The 13499-nt window shown below is 43.6% G+C and overlaps 2 protein-coding genes across 3 annotated transcripts in view; one reads left to right on the top strand and one right to left on the bottom strand.

Annotated features, from left to right (window-relative positions):
- Positions 1-322: 322 nt before the first annotated feature.
- itgb8 (integrin, beta 8) overlaps positions 323-13499 on the bottom strand; it is a 28589-nt gene continuing 15412 nt past the window's right edge. The window contains exons 16-17 of one of the 2 annotated variants that reach the window (XR_003929002.1): positions 12734-13245; positions 323-355 (exon numbers count right to left, since the gene is read on the bottom strand). Coding sequence is in view for 1 of the 2 variants with exons in the window: in XM_030064266.1 (XP_029920126.1) it covers positions 13126-13245 (120 nt within the window). In the remaining variant the exon portion in view is untranslated. Of the gene's footprint in view, positions 356-11227; positions 13246-13499 lie in introns of those variants that run through there. The other variant, XM_030064266.1, reaches the window with a different exon arrangement.
- On the top strand, positions 7133-9853 carry sp8a (sp8 transcription factor a). Its single transcript, XM_030064268.1, has 2 exons — positions 7133-7158; positions 8396-9853. The coding sequence occupies exons 1-2, from the start codon at positions 7138-7140 to the stop codon at positions 9653-9655; spliced, it is 1281 nt and encodes a 426-aa protein (XP_029920128.1). The 5' UTR covers positions 7133-7137; the 3' UTR covers positions 9656-9853.

Genomic DNA, 13499 nt, shown 5'->3' on the forward strand with positions numbered 1-13499 from the left:
GAATAGTGTGTGTGTGTGTGTGTGTGTGTGTGTTATTGCATGGGTTTACGTTAGAGAGTGCTTTTGCCCACAGAGAATAAGTCATGGTAACCCTACAAAGCTCACACACACATTATTCCACAATCACGCACACACACACACACACACACACACACACATTATTTCACGCTCACACACACACAGATATACACACAGTTGTGCAATAGAAGATAAAATGAGTTGGGTTAGAGACCCCAAAAACAGCCCTTCTGCTGGGGCCATCTACTCAATCACTACTTCCTTCAGACAGCCAGCCACACTGCAGGCCAATGAAACACACACACACACACACACACACACACACACACACACACACCTCTAAGATGACCTAGACCTCCCACGCTGAGGTAGCACTGATCAGATGCATCAAGTCCATTCGTCAAGACCAAAAGTGAAAAATGACGTTTGGAAGTGTACGATTATGCCGTTGGGCTTCAATGCATCAATCAAGGGGGCATGGCAAACACACACACACACACACACACACACACACACACACACACACACACACACACACACACACACACACACACACACATACACACATTCAAACATGCATTAAACACAGAGAAGCAGCAGTAGACCCCACTGAAAAATGAGCAGGAGTAAATTAATCTCCTTGTCTGCGAACTTGTGTGTGTGCCTGTGTGTGTGTGTGTGTGTGTGTTCGTGAACAGCGGAGAGAGGGATGAACAGTGTTATTGGTGAGGAGAACAGAGATCATGGTCAGAGCCGGATTTAATCTAGGAGAGTGAGAGAGAGAGAGACAGAGAGAGTTTATGTGTGAAAGGTTTATTTGAGTGCTCTTAAAAGGTTAATCCAGGAGAAAATCACCAGGATCAGTCGAAGGGGGAAAAAATCAAGCTTAGAAAAGTCAGGATCATGGATGACATGACATGTGGAACCAACCTCCCTCTTCCTCTTTCTCTTTTTTCCTCCTCCTTCTTCTTCTTCCTCTTCTTCTTTAGATATCTTTTCCTTTCAGCCCCCCTCCTCTGTTTTTCTTCCTCTCTCTGTCATGGTAAACACAGCACTATCAGAGCATGTGAAATTCAGAAATAGAAATGATGATGATGATGACAGATGCCACATCATTCTTTGTTATTTACCATAGTGACTACTACAACAATCTTCACATGCTAGATAAAATAATATTCTATTCTTTTCTATTTCATTCTAGTCTTTTAAACTCCTTGTAGCGTTGCAGGACCCATGCGGCTGCAAAGTAGAGCAATTTTATTCAGCACTTTGTGGAAGTTTTGCAAGAAAATTAAGTCCTAGACACTTTTTTTAATTTCAAAACGTTACATATCCATTTTGAAAAAAAGAAAAAAAGTCATTACGTCAATTCCATTATTTCGTCAATACCTCTAAAGTTATAGGCAATCAAGTCTATAGAAGTGCTCTTTGAGTCCGCTGCTACTCCTTAAAAGGTGACTTTCATGTCGTGTTGCTGCTAATGTGTCTCCCTCTGAAGTGAAACTGTCAAACTTTTAAGAGCTGTTAAGTGTTTAGCCTGTATCACTTTCCCACACGTCGGTTGCCATGGAAATGGTGTTGATGTAAAACTGTAAAGCTCAAGAGGCAATGATGGTTAATTGGTGGTGAAATATTAAGAAGCAACTGAGCGGGAGAAAAATGCCAGAGAGAAAGAGAGAGGGGGGGGAGAGAGAGAAGAAGGGAGGGATAAATAAATGTGTGCGATCAGATAGATGCAAACTGAAACCTGCCACCGCTCACCAGGGAAACAGAGAGCCGGCGAGAGAGCGGACTTCACAGCGAGGCGAACACAACGGCAAAGATGCTGGTTGGTCAGAAGATGGCCTGTATCTCATGCACCACCATCTACGAAGATATTTGTTGTCAGATGTGATTAAACACAGCGCTTTATCACTCACTAGGCTGTAGATGGAGCTTCAGAGATTTATGGTCATAATCTTCATTCACACATTCTCTCTCTTTGGGTTAACTCTTATTGGAGAACCAAACAGTCCCTCATTTTGGTGGGGACCCGGTGAATTCTCATCAGGGACCTTTCGGTAGTTCCCTAGACCTCATTTTGGGAACTGCTGTTTCGCTATAGGAGACCAAATGAAACACGGTCAAACGGCCAGTAGCAGCGATGGTAAATCAACACAGAACACAGGGAGTGGATAAAAGCAACTGATCTTCAATCAACACACACACATACACACACACACACACACACACACACACACACACTTCTTTTGAGCCACCTCACAAACGTCAACAGCATTTGAGGGAATCAATGAGGACGCATCTCATTAATAACCCGGCACAGAGAAAGGGGCGCTCAGGCATAAATCACAAACTTTATTGACAACAGTTAACAGAGACAAGATGAAAGTTGATGGAGGAACCGAGAAAGTCATAACGCAGCAGCTTCACTGAAGACGCTTGTTAAAAGATACCAGTTTATGGCACGAGAGTGTGTGTGTGTGTGTGTGTGTGTGTGTGTGTGTGTGTGTGTGTGTGTGTGTGTGTGTGTGTGTGAGGGAGAGCATTTCCAGATACTAATCACAGTCTCATTCTCTCCTGGCCTGCATAATTCTCTCTCTCTCTCTTGCCTCTATAAATCTCCTTCCTCTCTCCACCTCTTCCTCTCTTTCAGAGGGGAGAGACAGCAGATGTGTTGGCAGCTTAAATGACCTCTGTGATGTATGGCTTAACGAAGCCTGGGCATCCATCAACCCTAACCTGTGTGTGTGTGTGTGTGTGTGTGTGTGAGAGAGAGAGAGAGAGAGAGAGAGAGAGGGAGAGATATAGAGACTGGGTGACTGCTCATAAACCAGTTTCAATTCACCTTCAGCCTTTCTAGCTCCTTACACAGGAGCACACACACACACACACACGGCGGCAGCAAGGGCCTCTGCGCACTCGTCCTTCCTCCTTGGCTTCCTCTCTCTCTCTCCTCACCCATGAATCCTTCGTCCTCCTCCTGCTCTCATCTCATGAATGACTGTGTCTATATGTAGATGTGCTGTATACATGAATGTGAATGAAGGGCCTCAACAGTGTAATTACATCGCCCGCGGATTCCCTCGTTCTGCTGGTTATACTGATGAGAGATGCCCTCTCTGACCTGTGTGTGTGTGTGTGTGTGACAGAGATATTGAGAGATATGGGCCTAGATACTTGGAAGAGTGTGTGAGAGACAGTGTGTGAGAGATAGAAAGATAGACAAAGACAGGAAGAGAGTGTGTGAGAGAGAAGCTTAGAGAGATAGTGTATGGGTTTGCTTGTTAACTAGGTAGAGAGAGAGAGAGAAAGAAAGAGAGAGAGAGAGGTTGAGTGCTCATCAATCAGTGATGGTAAATGTGGATGAAAAGGGATCTTGTAAATGGTTTAACTTGTGCGATTTGAGCGTTTTCATCACAGCCACCTGAACACGTTTCCCCGACTCTGCCTGTGTCTCTGTCTCAGAGTCGTCCATCAGCCCGGCGCTGACAGACAGCGGACATGCCCTCTCCACACTGTAATTACAGGAAACCAAGGAGGAGCAGCTCCAGGCACATCCTGGCATACACATATACACACACACACACACACACACACACACACACATTGCTCACCTGGATGACTTCTCCCTCTCTCTCGTAAAACTAGTTCAATTTGTTTCAGTGCACTGAGATGGCATCGAGAGGCAAATTCGGGTCAGACAGTCGGAGGTGAAACATTGCAAGTCTTCCAGTGGGGTAGCGGAAAATAGAAGTTGCTTGCCAATCACTGATCATCATGAGGCATCACAACCTGTAATATAAACAATTATACTTTCAGGAAAACATTCATTTAAGGTTTTGTTTTTCCAGTAACTTTTATCTGACACTTTCAGTAATGCACATTTAATAAATTTAACTCCATTTTCATGTCAGTCTACAAATTAGGATCATAAAAACACATTGTTGTAAATAAAAAGGCAGGTAAACTGGGCACTGTGGTGATCAAACTTCATTTACTTCATTTAATGTTACTGAATCACTCAGTACTGAATCATGACCTCATGATTACCCATGACCCACTACTCACCGGGTTTGTGCCTGACCTTAAGTTAAGTGCCCCTAACTTAAGGGGTCCACACTGAGTTGTTACTGAGTACTGAATAATTACTTCATGATTGTCTCACAGTTGTAATGAATATTTCTCGTGTCATGTTTAGCAGCACTAGTCTTTTGACTCTCTGATTCTCCCGCTAATTGTCTCAGCAGGGCCGCTGACCAAGATGGCGGCCCTGTCCTCTGGACCACTGTGGCTGTACTCCCCCAACAAAGAAAGAAACGAGGAAAACACCAAGGAGAAATAAAATACTTCACCCATCCCTCTCCCCGCTGAAGTGTCAGCTCTTTATTTCACCCTTTTCTCTCTGCTTTTCTATCTCAGTGCCCAGAAAGTGATTGGAAAGTGCACGACAATCTTTTTTTGTTGACGTTCGATGGCGCGTGATAATGTGGTCATTATAGTCACTAAAGGAACAGGTTGGGGCTCAGACAGGGTTTCATTGGGGGCCTTTAAAACACACACGTACAAACACACACACACACACACACACACTTGCAGTGTGGGAAAAGAGTGCTACAAAAAGAGGGACATCTGGCTCGTGGGGATCAGTGATCTGGCTAAAGAGAAGATGGCCTACAGTAAACTCCACCTGTGCACATCGGGACACCCCAGGCTATGGGGGAAAACACGGGCCAGCGTGGGACCCTGTGATTTTGTCAGGCTTATCGGGAGGTGTAAACAATTGTAATGCCCCTCCAAATGTTTTAAATACTCATGAGGCCATTGTCGCCCATTTTCTAAGATTTTATTCTAACAAATGCCATCTGAGAAGATTTTTTTTTTTTTTTTTTTTTTTTACCTTTTTTTAAGTGGGATAATGACTATTGTTGGAGCATGTATGACTAAAAAATTCATCCTTACAATCAGCTCTGACCATGCTCTAATTTCTTAGGAGAGAAATAATTAAACTATTTCTCATTTTGCTGGGGGTCACACTGGAACCCTCCAAAAGACCCCGAAGGTCCTCAGACCCCACTTAGAAACCAACAATGGCACAACATGCCGGTTCTACTGTTTTGTGTGTTTGTTTGCGTTTTCTTCTGCCCATTATATGTCATAATAATGATATGAAGCCTAAGAAAGAAATCAAAAATAAAACAGCACATGAAGTTTTACCCAAGCTCTACTAAAGGTCGCATAACCTATTCTTCTGACTGTCTTTCAAAATATGCATAAACTGGCCTTAAAATTCAGGTTTCATTGTAAATATAGCTTGGACATTTTATGCAAAGATCCGATATCGAGAATCTAATTAGGCCAATCAAAGTATCTCGAATATTCGATACATAGCCTATACGCAGTACTCGAGTTGAGGGGGGATGAGGGTGGATGGCATCCCCCCTGAAATAAAAACGGTCAAAATCATCCCCCCTGTAAAACTGCCATCCTCGCTTTTCATCAAGTGAAAAAAATTGACCATCCCCCGTGATTTTTTTTTTTTTTTTTTTACAACTCGACTACTGCCTATACGCATCCTTACACATTTCGGAACATATCCTCAAAAATATTATGCAACATATGTGAAATGTAAGCTCACTGACGCCGAGCGAGCAGTTTGTCCCCGTGCAGCATCACCGAAATTAATCTCGCGCACTATCAATCACCACGTACAAACGGGAGGAGGAGGAGGAGGAGAAGGGGGTGGGGGGTGGGGGTGTTGAGTGGATGAGGAATTTGATTAACTTTTCTCTCGATGTCCGGCTGGCATCATTCAGACTGGAGTGGTCACAGAGCAAGAGAAATGAATAAAGGGCAGGGAAGCACTTAATACCAAACAAATGAAATGGATTAAATCCTGCTGTTTTATTAAATTTGAAATTCAAATGAAATGATCCCTCTGTGCTTTGGATGCTCATATATTAAGTCCCGAGGTTCATTCCCACTTATTTCCACAGTGTGGGATGGTTAAACATCCTGTAGCCTAAGTATTGTTAAGAAGCAGGATAACCTGCCTATTATACACTCGATTTACAGAACTTTTATTGACACTGTAAATCCGCTTTCTTACGTGGCCCTAATATTTGAATATAAGACGTAATCTATGAGGTGGAGAAAAAAAGTAGAGAAAGGTATTCCTTTAAAAGCAACATTTGTTTGGTGCTGAATGACAGGAAATTGTGGAGGCAGTGGTGGTGTCCTCCCCCTCCCTCCCCCAGGGCTGACCGGATACGCCCCCGGGACAGGACGGGACGGCCCGGGCCGGCCTCTCATTCATCAACCCCTTTCTCTCTGCATGGCTTCACAACATCTGAATAAATTAATTTACTCACTCATGCATTCTTTTGTTTCAGTTTTAGCATGAAAATATGTAAAAACATTTAGAACCGACCCGCCGGTCCTCCGCTCTGATTGGATGATCACACTCGAGGCCACTGTGTGTAAACACCTGATACACTCACATCTGAGACCGCAGGAGAGTGAAATATTAATGCGCCAATTGGCACTACAACTTTAACATATACTGTTTAAATGCGTTATTTGTTTCTGTAAAATGTTTCTGTGGATATAATAACAGTGATCTATTTAAGAGTGAACAATGCATTCTTACAATGGTTATATTATATATAGCCTACTATACAATGGATATATTTTTTGATACCAAACATTTACTTTTTTTAATAGCCTACATATTAAGTAGGCTAGCCTAAAGAGCTCCCTTTTGAATAACCAACACAAGAGCGGAGGCACCTGCACCCCTCTGGACCAAGCGGCTCCAACTCACTGGGAAACACGGCCTCTCGTGCCTTTGGCTGTTACCTGTTGACCGCGTGTGGCGCGCGCGCTCGCGAGATCTTTCTTTGAAAATTTACGACGTCCTCGAGCGCAGGCGTGCAGACTTCTCTGAGCTGCTCTCTGATTGGCCCTCCGGCTGTCAGCGGCACTTCAAAGCCAAGGAGAAGCAACAACTACTGAAGCAGTCAGGGAGGGAGCGCATAGCTACTCTTCACCGCCGTTCACTGCACACACACATACACATATACACGTACACACACTTCTCTCGCGGATAGCACATCACAGACCATGGCTGCAACACTGCTTGGGGTAAGTTAGCCCTCTCTTTGAATATTTTAGTCAGTGTCACTGAGTTAGCTGGCCTAGTCTAAAACTTAATGTATGTGTGTGTGTGTGTGTGTGTGTGTGTGTGTGTATATCTATCTATCTATATATATATATAGATATATATATATCTATATAGATATATATATATCTATATATCTTCTTCTTCTATCTTTTACACAGCTAATGAAACACATTTTATCGAAAAAAACTGCTATAACATTATTTTCCTTTATTGTCGCTGTATCGTTCGTAATTACCCCATTATTAGTAGGCCTATTGTTTTTTTTTTTTTTTTTTATCTCATGTGGTATTACTTTTATAATAAATAAGCCCTTTAACAGCAACCTAAAATCTTGCTGTCATACCTGTACCCTATGGCTCCCTCTGAAATGTGTGATAGTAACTCCGCTGTTGTTTTAATAACTTGCTTTTCTCTGTTAAAGAGAAGACATTGTCTGTATTTGAGGTTTAACTGGAAGACAGTTTTAAAAAAAAGCCAACATTCGGCCTATAATATTTGGCATCACGGATGTCATTGCATTCGTGTGTCTTCTTTGGAACAACGTAGGTAACACGTTAGTTTTCAATTCAAAATATTGTTAACAAACCAACATAATTTGAAATATGTAACGTGTAGGCTTATTATCCCAAAAGACACACAGATGTGAATTAGGCTATGACACATGTTTTAGAGTGCGAGCTAAGACGATGAAAGGCAGAGGAACAGATTTGGTGAGCATTTGGTTTCAGAAAACCTCTCTGGCCATGTCAGGCAGAAGGCAGCAAACTGTGGTTTGAGGAAGAGTTTGATCATGTCTGATTGCAAACCATGTTCTTAGAAAGGTTCAACCGGCCAGCTTGATATAGTTCCAGAGCTGTAAACATTTGGACACGCGTCTTAAAACCATACTCTGAATGATCCAAGATAGAGACGTCCTATAGCCTAATGTTTGTAAGTTGTTAACCATTTGTTGTTACAGTGCGCTCTCACGCACCCAAAGTCAGTTATAGGCTACTATAGGCCTACCGTTAACATATGCTAAGTTTCTAATTCAAATGACTTGTGTAGTGTTTTTAGCAGATTTGGGCTTATACAGTTTAGTTTCAAGCGTAGCGCATGATCAATAGCCTGCATGTTCTTTTTGTTATGTTTTACGCACACTGTATTTTGCCGTTACGCACTGGAGTGCTGAGTCCGCGTGCCTGTCTATTCCTCCAGGAGGAGCCCCGGCTGGGCAGCACCCCGCTGGCTATGCTGGCCGCCACCTGCAGCAGAATCGGTGATCCCATCCCCTCATCTTCCCCCGCTATCTCTGACGGAGCCCCGGGACTCGTCAAGGGCTTCCATCCGTGGAAGAGAGCGGCGCCGGGCACCAGCAGCCTGGGCACATGCCTCACCGCTCTCGGGGTTCCCTCAGGTGCCTCCAGGAGTGAAGGGACCGGACTGGCAGAGACCTCTAGCGCTTTCTCCCTTACCACCAGCAGCTCACCATTTGGAAATGATTTTTCCGTGTACCAGACCACAGTGCCATTAGACAACAGTGTTCCCGAGCACCCACACGGACAGCGGTCTATGTTTCTGACCAAGTTGTCGGCAGTAGATGGCATAGCCGGGATTTATCCGAGGATGCACGCGCACCCGTACGAGTCCTGGTTCAAACCCGTTGGAGAGGTCGGTAATGTTCCCGGTGGGTCGCCTGCTTGGTGGGACATGGGCACCAGCTGGGTGGACACACAGAGCCAGGCTGGCCTGCCCTCTCCTCTGGGCGGCTACAGCACCGACTACAGCTCGCTGACCCACAGCCACCCCGCTTTCAGCCCCGGGCCCTCTCAGCAACTCCTCCCCACCACACAGCACCTCCTAGACGGCTTCAGGCCACCTGCCCCGGCCTCCTACTCAGAGGCCAACTCCACCGGCGCGCCTGTCCTGACAGGAAACTCTGTCGTTTCTCTACCCGCTCCGTCCCGATCCTCCTCCCGGCGCTACATCGGCAGAGCCACGTGCGACTGTCCCAACTGCCAGGAGGCGGAGAGGCTGGGTCCGGGGGGCACGAGCCCACGGCGGAGGGGCTTGCACAGCTGCCACATCCCGGGTTGTGGGAAAGTTTACGGAAAGACGTCTCATCTGAAGGCCCACCTGCGGTGGCACACCGGGGAGAGACCGTTCGTCTGCAACTGGCTCTTCTGCGGGAAACGCTTCACGCGTTCCGACGAGCTCCAGCGGCACCTGCGCACGCACACCGGGGAGAAACGCTTCGAGTGCTCCGTTTGCCACAAGCGGTTCATGCGCTCCGACCACCTCAGCAAGCACTTGAGGACGCACAGCGCGGAAGGATCAGAGGACGGCGGGGAACCGGGGTTTGTTAAAGGGAGCAGCGACACGGACAACAGTGTCTCCGGTAGCCCAAGCCAGTCCCCCGGTCTGCTGCACGTGCGGGAGACGGTGCAAACCACGGACGGCCAGAATGCAGTGGAATAATTCACGAGGTTCAGCACGCACTCTGTGCAACACCTGGGCATCTGTTTACACTTTTCCTTGGACACTTGCTAAATGAAATGGCACTTTATCATGAACCAGCTGAGGATGAACACTGTGTCCTTACCTCATTTTCTTTCATTTGGGATACTTTATTTTTTGTGTATCAAACGGGCATCATTTGAAGACATTTTATGTAGCCCTATAGGCCTACCCTATTTATCACAGTAAACTTTTTTTTTTTTTTTTGAGATTCAAATAGACAGTTCGCCAAACCTGTTATTCTACGTGGGATGAATATTTCTAGAAGTCAAATCGCACTTTCAGTTCTTATTTAAGGTTATATCATTATCATTATATCATACAGTTTGTTTGGCCGAAACCCTTAATTGTTATCATTGATATTTGCATGTATCTCATGATTATCTCTTGTGTGAATAAAACTGGACAGATTTGAGTCTTGGATAACGGCTCCCTCAAGTGCTTAAGTAGTTCTAATAATAGTTGTTTTAACAATGATAATAATAATAATAATAATAATAATAATAATAATAATACATTACAAATTCCCTGCCTATTATAACGTCACTGTCATTGAACGAGTCAGCCTCAAATAGGCCATAACTTAGGCTCTTTCAAAGCAAAAAAAAAAAAAAAGGATATAGGCCTAAACCTTAAATTTGTTGTGGACCATACAGGCTGAAGTACGTTAATCAAATTGTGTCTAATCAAGTATTCTCTGTTAATCAACTTTTCTTGTAATAAATAGCGTGTCTAAATGGACTGTTTGCTATTTGCTAACCTTTTTTTCTTAACCAAAAGTGCATTAAAGATCAAACTAATGAAATACAATATGAACTCTAACACCTTGTGAATTGGGTCGATTGTAAAACATTTCCCGTGTCATTAACACGTTAGTTTACGTGCAAAAAATTGTATTTGTGGCATGGATAATTACGTTATAACTGAGAATGGCTGTGAATAATTTCTCTAAAAAGGTTTAGTCACACTTACCCGAGTTGTGTTTGCGTTTAGCTCCACCTAGCGTTCATTTTACCGTGTCAACTGTGTTTGTTGGACTTGTTGGCCTATTATAATATTTTAAAGTAGGGGAGTCAAAGCATGTGCCATGAAGGGGCAAGAGTCTGCATGTTTGCATTACAGTAAAAAACTGAGTACATCATCCTCAAGCAGAGAGGAGACTGATCAGCTGATATAATGTTTGGCTGGAAAGAAAACCTACACAGCTTCCTCTTGTCCCTCCATTACACCTGGTTTGACGTCTCTGCTCTGTGGAGTCGACAGTTGTATGCAATCTCTTTGCTCAAACTCTGACTTTTCATACATTTTCTAAAACATATTTCATACAACACAAAATTGAGTTGTCAAATCAAACACAGCCCTTGCTTTACTTGGGAGAAGTTGTCTCAGTGGCAGATATTTGCCCAAAATTTTATTTCTTTAACACACCAGCACGGAGTAGTAGTTTGTAAGAGGTATATTGATGTAAAACTGAAAATTTCATGGGCAGTCTATGGGTCTAGAATTTTAGGATAGAAAAACTGAACCCACAAAAAAGGTTAAAAAATCTGGCCCATTTTATTTTGGAGAAAACATTCATGCTACACAACTAGTCACAAAAATTTACAGCAAAATTACACAGAAAAGTGCTGTTGTTACACCAAAGTCAATGCCCAGTTAGATGAGATGATTATTTATTGCTGCTGATTCATTCTCATGCCCAGGGACAGGAGTGTGCTCTTCATAAACACTCAACAGTACTTACTACCTGTATCTCAAGTTGCCCAAAGGCTGCGTGATATTTAGTATCACAAAATAGTACAATGAAAATGTACAATACAAAGAAATAAAATCACAATAAATAATAATTAGTGTTCCCAACTAGAAAAAAAAAAATCAGAGCAGCTATTGCTGTAAACAAAATAGTGTTAAAATCAAAAGGAGAGACTGGGCAAAAGGCCTTCTCATAGGAGGCCATGCACCTGGCGCTGGGATCCAGTGGAGCAAATGGACCAAACGCACCCTCATGGCTCTGGATGAAGAGTGTAAGGCGTAAAATTCCAGCTCTGATCTCCGTACCTTTACCAAACGTACCCTTGCCTGGAAATTAGTCTATTCTTAGAGTGTGGCCTTTTTAGTGCAGTGCAACTGGAATGAGTCACGATGTATGCCGGTGCATTTCTGTCCCTGACTTAGAGGTCACATGATCGTTCTATTGATGATATGGTTGCCAGTAAGCGTCAGTATGTTCATTTTTTGAGATATTAATCTTCAGTCCAGTGTTGTTATTTTGTTAACGTCAGTGTCATCCACACTTAATGTGCACATGACTCCCAAAATGCACAATGTACAGCAAGCAGAAGCAGCCCGTGCCACTTGATCCAGTCTCCCTCTGTGCCCACCGAGCCCTGCACCCTCCTCTGCACAGCCCGAACGGGACACTTTTCAGTAGTACAATGCAAAACAGTTGTTCTAGTGCAAGTCTAACCTGATTATTGACAATAGACAACAATATACAACTACATGCTCGCTTTACATGATAAAACATCTACAGTATAATACTGATGAGCAAGGCAGTTGATCAGCGAACCTCACGTGACAATGGAAAAACATAATAGAGAAACACTAAAGCACTTAGAAAAAAGACAGGAAACAAAACACTTAATCAATAATTAATCAAAAAGGTAAAAAAAAATCAAAATACAGCTCCACAGAAATTAACAGACTTTTCTATGATTTGTAAAAGCCTGCTGTACCACTGGCGTGCTTCATTTCTTAAATCCCAAGGCAACACAGCTGAGGTCAGTGATTTAGACAGTATTTGAGAAAGAAATGCCATAGCTCGCACTGACCACAAGGGGGCAGGCTAACACAAGATGACGTTACTGTGCCACAGTCATAGTATTACAATGCTAAAGTTTGGCGGAGTGTCATTCAAGCACATTAACCTAACACAAGTAGTGTGTATTTTGCTTTTTTTTGACCAGAACATTATAAATAGGAGGCCTGCATACATGTACCTGCCTACAGACCCCAACATACCCCTAAACTCTCTCTCACACACACACACACACACACACACACACAAAACAAACAAACATAAGTTAGAGCAGTAACTGCAGCATGGCTAAAAGTAAAAGGAATGACCACATCGTACCTTGTAGAGGAAGTAGCCACCCTGCTGCAACAGATGAAGAGGAGGAGGGAACATGTGCTCTTCCTCTCCTCACCTCTTCCTGTAAAATTTGCAGGATACTGGCCGAAGTCACACAGTCCAAATAAGTTTGGTCAATTGTATTTCAGTTCATAAGATTTACTAACTCGATTCCACTGCGCCCTTATTACTAAGTCTGCCATTCTTCACCAGTTTAAAGGCCGAATGAGGGCCTGAGCAAATGCGTCTCCCACATGTCTCTATTGCTGCTGACTTCCTCGTGACCTTTGACTTCTGCCTAGCACTGCCAGTGGTCGTCCAGGTTCATCTTGGGCACCTGGATGTGCATCTCCACAGACGGGCAGTCCCTCCTGTAGGTGACAGTCTTCTCATTGGTTCTGGGGATGTATGACAGCTCCTGCAGGGAGACAGAAATACGCACATACAGTAACACACACACACACACACGCACACACATGCACAAACACAGAAGTGCTCTCTTGTTAACAGCAGCTCAATTGGGTGGTGCTAAGAAAGAGTCAGCATTAGAGGAACAGCACATTTGCAACCTTAAAGGGGAATTCTGCTCCATTTAATAACACAAAAATGTAAAAAATTAAATCAATATTTACCCAGGCTGTAATCTCTGATGTCATCACCATGACCAAAGAA

The sequence above is a fragment of the Myripristis murdjan genome, chromosome 11 (assembly GCF_902150065.1).
Source record: "Myripristis murdjan chromosome 11, fMyrMur1.1, whole genome shotgun sequence".
Lineage (NCBI taxonomy): Eukaryota > Metazoa > Chordata > Actinopteri > Holocentriformes > Holocentridae > Myripristis > Myripristis murdjan.